The 11,812-nt window shown below is 34.4% G+C and overlaps 1 protein-coding gene across 1 annotated transcript; it reads left to right on the forward strand.

The window, feature by feature from the left end:
• The first annotated feature begins 3,819 nt into the window (after positions 1 to 3,819).
• LOC132183778 (kinesin-like protein NACK1) lies at positions 3,820 to 11,379 on the forward strand. Its single transcript, XM_059597195.1, has 15 exons — positions 3,820 to 4,006; positions 4,921 to 5,286; positions 5,374 to 5,463; positions 5,553 to 5,653; positions 6,354 to 6,470; positions 6,579 to 6,660; positions 6,749 to 6,816; positions 6,902 to 6,961; positions 7,054 to 7,178; positions 8,276 to 8,474; positions 8,584 to 8,694; positions 8,770 to 8,862; positions 9,219 to 10,175; positions 10,266 to 10,585; positions 10,867 to 11,379. Exons 2-15 carry the CDS (start codon positions 5,049 to 5,051, stop codon positions 11,192 to 11,194), a joined length of 2,889 nt encoding a protein of 962 aa, XP_059453178.1. The 5' UTR covers positions 3,820 to 4,006; positions 4,921 to 5,048; the 3' UTR covers positions 11,195 to 11,379.
• Positions 11,380 to 11,812: the final 433 nt, after the last annotated feature.

Here is an 11,812-nt window from a genome sequence, read left to right on the forward strand (position 1 = left end):
AAAAGAGCCCATATTGAAAAATCAAAAATATTTGACCCAAAATTTACATTTACTTGTACTTTAAAAAAATTTCCTTAAATATTAAATCATAACCGGTTAACTTTTTTTTTTAAAAAAAAATATAAAAAAAAATTCAGCACAACATATAAAAAAAAGTTCATAATTCAAACAACTGTCACAACATATAATGATAATACATTAATACTTAAATTGTGTTTATAAGTAACACATTGGTCATTGTTTAATCCAATGTCAATTACTTAATTTGATATTATACGAATCATATCATCATTGTACATTAATAATATGATTCACTTGAAGTCTTGAATAAAGTATTTGAATTGTCATTGAATCATATGATTAAGTATTGATATTATACATTTATATTATTTATATGCATATGTAGACTTATATAGACTTATAACATATATAGACTTATAAGTTTATAACATACATTGGAAATAAGTCTCTAGATATTTAATTGTTGTATTAGTATAAATTGGTATACTTATGAGTTATGTCATATTATATATGTATAATTTGTTATTATATAATCAAATGATTTAATGATCAATTGATCATGTGATATAATCATATAAATTATAGTGATAATATATTAATATTTAAATTGTGATTTAATTATTTTTTAAAAAAATTGTGATTTAATGATCAAGTGATTATATGATATAATCATATAAATTATAGTGATAATATATTAATACTCATATTGTGATTTAATTATTTTTTAAAAAAATTGTGATTTAATAATCAAGTGATTATGTTATATGTATAAATATTTTTATAATTATAATTATAAAAATATATTATATTAAAAGGCGGTTAGCAGTTACCGTTAGTAAAGCCAATAATCGCTAGGCGGTTATAGCGGTTAAGCGGTTAGCGGTTAATACGGTTAAGCTGTTAAGCGGTTAGCGGTTATAACGGTTTGCGATTAGCGGACAATTTTTAACCGCCCGCATTGACACTCCTACATAAAAATGGCTGAAAAAAGACTGGATAATTATGTTGACTAGTGACTCAATGAGTGTAATTGGAATAGTAAAGGACAAAATGGAATCTTCATAGTTGTGTCAGCTGACGAACTCAGATGAATCTTCTTGTGTGAAATTGCTTAGGAAAGTTAGCAAAATTTTAAAAGTCACACGTGAAGGTACGAAATCTATCAAAAATCCAACCAAGACTTCTGATGTTGACTTCTAAATTTGAAAATATTTAAATGAAAGATGATGAGAATTTTATGCCCAATTTCATGATGTTGTGAACTCTTCCTTATTATAGATCAGGAATATCCTAAGGAAATGTTTAGACTAAAGGTGACCGCTATAGAGAAAAGCAAGGACTTAGATTCTTTTGTCAGTATCTTTTAGTTTATGATTATATAATCTACATCTTAATTTCTTCCATGCCAGGCCTTTCTCTCTCTTTAGTTATGAAGAAAATTGAGCGGAAACAACAATCTAAAAAATCAATACGACTTTGAAGCGTGTTTGAATACTATTTTTAATGTGATAATTGCCTCTTACTTAAAAGAGTTTGTTGTTGGATTATAGGCAATTCATCTCCAAGATACAACAAAGTCACCAACTACAGATATCAACGCTACAATATTATGCACTTGACTTAAGAGAATGAGATAAATTAAGTTACAAAATTCGTAGGGTAGATCCCCTATTTGTAGATTTTGAAAGAGCACTTAATTGAAAAGTTACAAATTTTCAATTTACAGTTGCAAATAGTTAAATATAAATAATATAGTTACAACTGCCAACATGCTTGCAATAGGCCTAAAGGTTCAAAGGCACTTATTACAACAAGAGTGACAATGGTTTGACTCCCCGCGGCTGCGCCCAAGCATGGCCGTTACGTGTCCAAACCCGGCTTGATGAAATTAAAATGAAAGAAATTGGTACGTTTGTAATATAAGCACTGGTGAAGGCTTTTACCATCAAGCCGGCCACTTAACCACATCTTTAATATAACAATCTACGGTAAAGTATTTTCTCTCAAACTATCAATTACGACAATCTCCCTTCAAACTACCAAAATCAATGACAATGTACCCCTAATCGTAACTAAATGACGAAATTATTCCTATAAAATTTTAAATCAGATGAAAATACCTCTAAAAATTTGAAAAAGCATTAAATATATTTAAAATAAAAAATTAAATATATTTAATATAATTTTTTTAAAAAAAATATAAAAAAAAAATTGAAAAAAAAACAGGGTGGCTCTTTTGAACCACCCCATGGGTGGCAGGGGGCGGCTCCAGGTGCATGGGGTGGCCGAGCCACCCCAGATGTTTCTGGGGGTGGCGAAAAGTTTTTTTGAGGTGGCCACAATCAGCTTGGGGGTGGCTCAGCCACCCCCTAACACTTTTGGGTTGGCAGGCCACCCCTAGAAAACATATGAGGGAGCTCGGCCACCCTAGTAATGAGGCTAGGGGGCGGATTTGCCACCCCTGCCACCCATGGGGTGGTTCTTCCTGTGGTTTTATTTTTCCGTTTTTAATTTTTAATATATTTAAAAAATTTTTCTTTTTCATAAATTGAAATAAAGAATTAAATAAATTTTAATATTTTTGTTTTAATTTTAGTAATGACAATTTCTTCAATTTATGAGTCTTGGGAGTACATTATCATTGATTTGATAGTTTGGGAAGGAAATTGTCGCAATTCATGGTTTTGGAGGGAAGAAGAAATGGAAATTGTCATTGTAGTGTTAGTTAAACCACACCTTTAATATAACAATCTATAAATAGTTATCATACTTACTTTATACTCTTTTGTCACAAATTAAAAATTGTGCCTCTCTTCGTTTAAATAATCATTTAGCTATTTTCTCATGTAGATAAGATACATGAGTGGACCCTGTATTATACTTAAAAAAGAATTGGTTAATTTTGACGATAATTATAAAGCTATTGATAGTATGTTGCTCATTGTATACATAATAATATGCTAATCGAGGTCCACATAAAAATGTGAATATAATTTTATAAAAAGGGTATTTTAGAAAAATCGGTTAAAATCTAATCCTATTCCAGCATCTTATTATGTTGTACCAAACCAAACTGTGAAATGCATATTAATCAAGGATTCTATTCTTATGTTGTCACCAAACAAAATAATTCCTGGTAATATTCATTGCTATTCCTAAGTAATCAACATTCCATTCGCACTATGATCCTTACTTATATGATACTAACTATACTTGAAAAAACAACATGAATATATAATTGTATTGACAATTTTTCTTATTAACTCACATTATCTAAAAAATGGTATAAATAAACAACTAAAACCGCACGTGATTCTCTTATGCTTAAAAGTTAGAAGTCTATTGAGCTACTCATTTGAAAAAGATGCTTATTGAAAACATTCTAGATTGCGCAGGGAGCAAACAGGATAACCCGAATTCGTAGGGGTACCCGAGCAATGTAAAGTTCTGCTTTTTGTCCTTTTGTCGGTGAATTCGATTAAATTAACAAAAAAATAAGAATAAAAAAATAAAACAAAACCGTTAGAACTTGAAACCGGTACCGGACAACTTTAAATACTCGGCGATTAACTCACGAAACGTAAATGAAAATAAAAGAGAAAATCGATAAATTATTAAAAAAAAAACAAAACAAACAAACAGAGAGGAACTAGCCGTTGGGGGCAGAAATTCAAAAAGCTCAGAGACAGAGAGAGAGAGAGAGAGAGAGAGAGAGAGTGAAAAGCCCCAATAGCTTTTGATTTTGTTTCATAAAGAGTAAGACAAAGAGCACTCAAACCCTAGAATAATCGTCATTCTCTCTCTCTCTCACTCTCTCTCTTTCTCTCTCTAACGCTCCCCTCTCTTCCTCTCTCTAGAATTCTCTCTCTGTTTTATATCTCTAAGAAATTCGAATTTTGTTCTTCGTGTTCGGTAGCTTGTCCATCGATTAAACCGGTTTCGTCCACTCCGATCTCAGTGTTTCTCGAAAATTTCGAGGGTTTCGGTGAGTACTTTCCTTTTTGTGATTTTTATTATTTTGTCTTGGTCTTTCTATATTTGGTTAGATCTCAGAATTCGGTGATGAAACGCAGTGGTGAATCGAAGAAATGTTTTTTTTTTTTTTAAAAAAAAAAGTTTCCTTATTTGATACCGTGTGTTTAAAGTTCTGTTTCTGTTTTAGTTTTCAGGTTGAATTTGATGAAATTGAAAATAATGTCAGTGAAATTTGGTTTTAATTAACTTTCCTTTCATGATTCGATCGGTCTCGGTGATCTCTGTTTAAAAATGGAAACTTTTTGTATTTCTGTTTTTTTTTTTTTTGGTTGTTTTAGGGTCAATCAACTTCACGTTCTTAACCTCATCTGAATAATCTTCAAAATGCTGAAAAATTTGGTGATTTAACCTCGTTTGAAGTCGAAAATGAGTAAGAAATTGGAGAAACGGTGTTTTTTTTTTTAAACAAAATAAAAAATAAAAAAATATTCGTGTAGTGGTCTTCAAAATGAGGAATAAATGAGATAATTTCGATTTTGCAAGTCGACAAGCTTATCTGGATTCGTTTGGACTGTTTGATCCAGAAAATCTGAAACTGTGGAAGCTTTTGCTTTTCTGATCACTATATGCGCTTGATATTATGCTTTGGTATGTATTAGTTGTCAGTGTTCTCCTTCAAAACAACTCAAAAGAAAAAGAAATTAATTTTCTGATTGATTGGAATGTTGAGGGCAACTATCTGGGAAATAAATTCTGGGAAATGTGTGTATTGCCTTTTTCTGATACTCTTTGGAGGTTTTTGTTGGATTGCTTTTATAATGAATCTTAATCAACCGACTATAAGGAATTTCACCCAAGTTCGTTTAAATAATTATCTGATTGTAGTTGTTTTTTCATAGACTGACCCATGATTGATTTTCACAGATACATTTGGATCTGGCAGAGAGTTCAATTCTATAGCCTCTTGTGGGGGAGGCATAGTTTCCATTTCTGCTTTGTGCTCTTGTTAGTTCAACCTTTGGGGAGCACAGCAACAGATTTTAAGCATAAAAATGACTGTTAGAACTCCAGGAACACCAGCTTCAAAGATAGAGAGGACACCAGTATCAACCCCAGGGGGGCCAAGAGCTAAGGAAGAGAAGATTGTAGTTACAGTACGGTTAAGGCCTTTAAGCAAAAGGGAGCAGCTAGCAAAAGACCAAGTAGCATGGGAGTGCATTGATGATGATACTATTGTTTATAAACCACTACCTCAGGATCGTTCAGCTCAACCAGCCTCATTCACATTTGGTACCATAATTTCTTATATATAAAAACTTATTTTCTTTTGGTTTATGGTTTCAAAAGTAGCATTTGACTAAGTTCTTCTTGCTGCAGATAAAGTTTTTGGTCCTGCTAGTCTAACTGAGACAGTATATGAGGAAGGAGTAAAGAATGTTGCCCTCTCTGCTTTGATGGGCATCAATGGTAGCACATATTCGTTAATTCATTTATCTTGATTAACTTTTGGTTTTGTTGCTGAATTGAATAATCATTTTAGATATCTTACAATGCAGCAACCATATTTGCATATGGACAAACTAGCAGTGGTAAGACATACACAATGCGGGGAATAACAGAGAAAGCAGTTAATGATATCTATAGGCATATCATGAATGTAAGCCTTTATCAGAACCTAATGCTATTGTTTCCTTTATTTTGGACTCTTGCTGAGAAACCTCACCTGCTGCTTAAATTCTATGCAATGGCGGAGCTTGGGTGGGGTTGGAGAAGACCCAAACAAGATAATTGGTTAATTTGTCATGAGGCCAAGAAAACTCATAAAGTTATGATGATATATGATATTTATACCTAATTCATGATATAAATAACAAAACAAATGATTATTTATTAGTTGTATATGTATGGAGTATTTAGTAATTCTTGAGACACTTATACTTATCAAAAAAAAGTAATTCTTGAGACACTTATTTGCAGATGTGGACAAACGTTGGGTAGCTGCAAAATATTTCTTGCAAAGCCTAGTACTGGCTGGTGCAAAAGAAAAAAAGAATAATTATCCTATTTAGTTTATGATATTTTTGGTCAATGATATTTTTGAGTTTTATGACTACCTTCTTGTTTATGCTTTCAAAGATCAAGTGGGGTGCCATTTCTTTGTATATATGTAAATTAGGCTAACATATGAAGAAATTGAATCATCTCTAAAAACCTTTGGGGCGACCACAGTTTACACCCCCTGCCCTAATGGTACTCTGCCACCAATTCTTTGGTTCATGAAGTTATAGCAGTAATTATAGGAATTAAGAAGATTGTCCCTTGCAAACTAATTTTGTGCCTATTTTTCATGGTTGCAGACCCCAGAAAGAGATTTTGCAATAAAAATTTCTGGACTGGAAATATATAATGAGAATGTAAAAGACCTGTTAAATGCAGAATCTGGTCGCAATTTGAAGCTGTTGGATGATCCAGAGGTATGTATTGTTTTTGTAAAACCTTTGCAGTATTTAGAATCAAGTCCTGAGTTTTGAGAGAACTTCTCCCCCACATCAACTGAAATTTTTGTCATTCTTTGTTTGCAGAAAGGTACTGTGGTTGAAAAGTTGGTAGAGGAAACAGCAAATGATGATCAACATTTGAGACAACTAATCAATATTTGTGAGGGTAAATAATTCTATCCTTGAGCTTGAGTTAGCAAAGCTTCCATATTATTTGCTGTCTTTGTTGGAACTAATTTTCTTTGGTTTTGTAGCTCAAAGGCAAGTTGGTGAAACTGCCCTTAATGATAACAGTTCAAGATCACACCAGATAATAAGGCTGGTAACTTTCGTGGAACTTAATTTCTTTTGATGCTCTTACATAAATTTTTTTCTTCTGACAAGTAACTCATTCGCTGTCTTCACAGACAATTGAAAGTACTCTCCGTGAAAATTCTGATTGCGTGAGGTCCTTTGTTGCAACCTTGGTAAATATAAAAACATTCTTACCTTTATGTGATCATTTAGATTGCATGGATGATTACTTCCATTATAAGTTATTGATAAATTCAATCTGCAGAATTTTGTTGATCTAGCTGGAAGTGAAAGAGCTTCACAGACACATGCAGATGGTGCTAGGCTTAGGGAAGGATGCCATATTAACCTCAGCTTGATGACACTCACAACAGTAATCAGAAAGCTCAGGTCAGAATCTACTATAGCTTACTTTCATATGGGGAGACGGTTTACATGTTTTAAAGCCTGCTTTCATCTTAAATATTTGCTTATATGAATGTTTCAAATATAGTTTCATGCGTTTAGGTGAATTTATGTAAAATTTGTATATTGTGATAAACTCATGTCTTGATGAAAGCCTCAGAATCTTCTAGATTTCAAGAACAATAAGATCAGGTGCAGAAGTTTATCTCACTGGAACAACCTGTATAAGATCAGAGTAGCACAAGCTAGTCTAATCTGTGTCAAAACTTTGGTTTCCTGGCCTCACTTGATTTTTAACAATATACTCAAAACTTTTTATCATAAACCTGATATGGTATTCATGCCAATTAAGGTTGAAACCTCCAATTGGTGTCTCAACTACATGCTTTCATACTGTAACGTAAGCAATAGCCAGAACAATGAAAGCCCCAAATTACACTTGAATAAACTCCTAATGTTACTAATACAAATTCTCAAATTAACAGTGATTCGATGTGAAACCGCCTAATTAAAGGTTTCGGACCTCAATGTAATCTTTGGCCATTAATTTGAGGAGAAAACAACTGCCTATGCAAACTCCAACTTAAGTGCAATCCAAAACATTAATTGTCAATTAATCTCATCTAAATCACAACTAAACTCAATAGAGCATTCAAACATAGTTCTTGGTAGTTGAATTTCATAATAAAATAATCAATTGAAAACATTCTGAATCAGACCATATTCATACCTGAAACCCTAACATCAATCCTTCATCAATTCATTCCAATCCAGTTGGAACCAAACATACCCGTCAGCGTGCAGCTTTAGGAGGAAATCCAGCCACATCAACCAACAGTTTCTTCTAGAATGATTCAGATCGAGTTGTTGAGTCGTGTAGTATTGACACCGATTCTTATGTGATTCAAGGGAGATATGTCTCATACAAGAAGCATTTTAAAGCTTAGTACTATATTTTTTCTATAATGCTTAGGACATGATCTTCATACCCTTCTTGACAGCTTATTGGTTTTGATTATATTGATATATATGTCTGATATGTTAGTAATCTTTTGGTTGCCTCTTGAATCATTTACATGCAGTGTTGGCAAAAGAAGTGGTCATATACCCTACAGAGACTCAAAGCTTACTCGCATATTGCAGCACTCACTTGGTGGGAATGCACGCACGGCCATCATATGTACTCTGAGTCCAGCACTGAGCCATGTTGAACAATCTCGAAACACTCTCTTCTTTGCCACCCGCGCAAAGGAAGTAACAAACAACGCCCAAGTAAACATGGTACTGTTTCTTTCTTTCTTCTCACTGTGTTGATTTGCATTTACCATTGATTTTTCAAATAAAGACCAATGACGAGTTTTTTTTTTGTTTTCTTTAAACATATTATCAGGTTGTTTCAGACAAGCAGCTAGTAAAACATTTGCAGAAGGAAGTAGCCAGGCTGGAAGCAGAACTGCGCACTCCTGAGCCATCAAAGGAAAAGGATTGGAAAATTCAGCAGGTATATTGTGATACATTTCTGGACTAATTTTGAGTTGATGGAGTGCAATTGAATCATGTTATTGGTCTTGTCTAGATGGAGATGGAAATTGAGGAATTGAGACGGCAAAGAGATCTTGCACAATCTCAGGTGGATGAACTACGCAAAAAACTTCAGGAGGACCAACAGGTCTGTTTTGTCAGTCTCAGTTAAATCACCACTTATCTCAAAAGTTTAAATTGATAGGAAAAAGTAAATTTAATCATTTAATCCATATTTTAATACTTACCCTCACGTGGCTCAAACTCTATTTTAATAACTGGGGCCCAACACGTAAAATATTTAATTGAAATGAGGAGTGAATGACTGAGACAAGGTTCGAACACGAGACCTTTGGCTTTGATACCATTGTTAAATCACTACTTATCCTAAAAACTTAAACTGATAAAAATGAGTAAATTTAATCATCTAATCAATACTTTCACAATGCATACAGATGAAATACATGATCAATTTCAACTTACTCTTCCATTTCTGTCATTCAGAGTTCAAACCCATTTGAATCACCCCGTCCGTCAGTGAAGAAGTGTCTCTCCTATACTGGTACGCTATCACCAAAACTTGAAGGCAAGGAGATAGGCCGTGTTGACAAAGTAAGAAGCACAATGTTGAGGCAGTCTATGAGGCAATCATCAGCTGCTCCATTCACTCTTATGCATGAGATTCGCAAACTAGAACATCTCCAGGAGCAGCTTGGAGAAGAAGCAAATAGAGCGCTGGAAGTACTACAAAAGGAAGTGGATTGTCATAGACTGGGTAACCAGGATGCAGTTGAAACAATTGCTAAGCTGCAAGCAGAAATAAGAGACATGCGTTCCATGCGTCCAGTACCAAAAGAAGTTGGAGTTGGAAACGCAGTTGCTCCTAATAAGAGTGTCAGTACTAATCTGAAGGAAGAGATTACAAGACTTCATTCACAAGGCAGCACCATCGCCAACCTTGAGGAGCAGCTTGAAAATGTTCAGAAGTCTATAGACAAATTGGTAATGTCTCTTCCAAGTAATTATCACGAGTTTAACAGTGAATCATTGCCCAAGACTAGGAAGGAACATAAAAAGAAGAAGTTACTGCCGTTGGCTTCTAGTAATGTTGCCAACCGCCCAAATTTTATAAGATCTCCTTGCTCACCTCTATCAGCTTCTCGGCAAGTTTTGGATTCTGATATTGAAAATATAGCTCCTGAGTATGATGATACTGTGTCCAGTGAGACTCTGCCAGAGTCTGAAAAGGAGACACCCACCAAGAGTGAAGATGGTGGAGATGTCTCTTCTAAGGAAAACACTCCCGGCTTTCGACGTTGTAGTTCAGTTAACATGAAGAAAATGCAAAAGATGTTCCAAAATGCTGCAGAAGAGAATGTAAGAAGCATAAGAGCATATGTAACAGAACTGAAAGAACGTGTGGCCAAACTCCAATACCAAAAACAACTACTTGTTTGCCAGGTACAATTGTATTCACTTGTCTTTCTATTATTAATTTCTTCCTTTTTTGTCAACTTTGATTTCATATGGATTTATTATATATGTCTCTAGGTGCTGGAGCTGGAAGCAAATGAAGCAGCAGGGTACAATTTAGAGGATGAAGAAAACATTGAGGCAGAGGAGCCGCAGGTTTCATGGCAAGTGACTTTTAGGGAGCAAAGGCAGCAGATCATCGAGTTATGGGATTTGTGCCACGTCTCCATCATTCACAGGACCCAGTTTTATTTGTTATTCAAGGGGGACCCTGCTGATCAAATTTACATGGAAGTGGAGCTTAGGCGCTTGATATGGTTGCAGCAGCACCTAGCAGAACTCGGGAATGCAAGCCCAGCTCCCATGGGAGACGAGCCCACAATCTCTTTGTCATCAAGGTTGGTGTTCTTCTCAAAACTTAATTCTCCCATTACAGGCAGCTTGTCAAAATTGTTCAAGGTGACACCTGACATAGAGAACTTTTTTCAATCAAAACTTATCTCATAAGAATGGATGAATATAATCGTTTTATTTATATTTTAATACTGCAAAAGTGGATTAACATATTGATTTAATCATTTGATTCAAGGCAACTCATTGAAATGAATATTAAATATATCACCTTTTAGTCGTTCAAGTTGACTGAAAAATAGAATTTTCATCTGGTTGTGATGCGCAGTTTCAGAGCACTTAAGCGTGAAAGAGAGTTCCTGGCAAAGAGGTTGACCTCACGTTTGACAGTGGAGGAGAGAGATGCATTGTACATTAAATGGGATATTCCACTTGACGGGAAGCAGAGGAAGATGCAATTTGTAAGCAAGCTTTGGACAGATCCCCATGATGCTATGCATGTACAGGAGAGTGCTGAAATAGTGGCAAAGCTTGTAGGGTTCTGTGAAAGTGGCAACTTGTCAAAGGAGATGTTCGAGCTTAATTTTGTGCTTCCATCTGATAGGAGGCCATGGCTTATGGGCTGGAATCAAATCCAAAACCTTCTTCATTTGTGATCAAATTACATTTTGTTGACATTGTTATCTCTTGTACATGCATATGAATTTTTGGAGCTTTCCTCCAAAATGTCCAAGCTGTTATTTTTGTGACTCATGGAGCGCGCTATGTATGATGATGATGGCTCCGGATATTAATTTTTGTAATTTTCCTATTTGAATAAAAGAATCGATTCTTTTTGCTTCTTTTGATTCAGACAATTAAAGTATTAGTTAAATGATTAAACTTACTCTTTCTTATATGCTTAAATTTTGGGATTGGTGATGATTTAGAGCAACACTGGCACTGTGTTTTCATCCAATACCAAACAGCTATCTAGTTTCTAATTCTTTCCAATTAGCTATATGTGTTTTTCAGGCATTTTTCTCTTCTATATTTTTAAAAGTTGTGTGAAATCTCAATGATATTGTGGCCTCTCAAGCAGAATCATCAGGTAGTGAGAGGAAAAGGTCAAAAGGAGATCGAAATGACTCATCAATAAAGTGAGGGATTTCTTTTAAACCGTAGGGTTCTCCCTCGGCCATTCTATTGGACAAGGCTCTTTTGCTCAATTCTTGTTGTATTGAGTTCTAATAGCATTGTTTCTTGCTGGTTTAATGTTGTAGTGGGGTTTTTAC

Source organism: Corylus avellana, chromosome ca6 (genome assembly GCF_901000735.1).
Source record: "Corylus avellana chromosome ca6, CavTom2PMs-1.0".
Taxonomy (NCBI): Eukaryota; Viridiplantae; Streptophyta; class Magnoliopsida; order Fagales; family Betulaceae; genus Corylus; species Corylus avellana.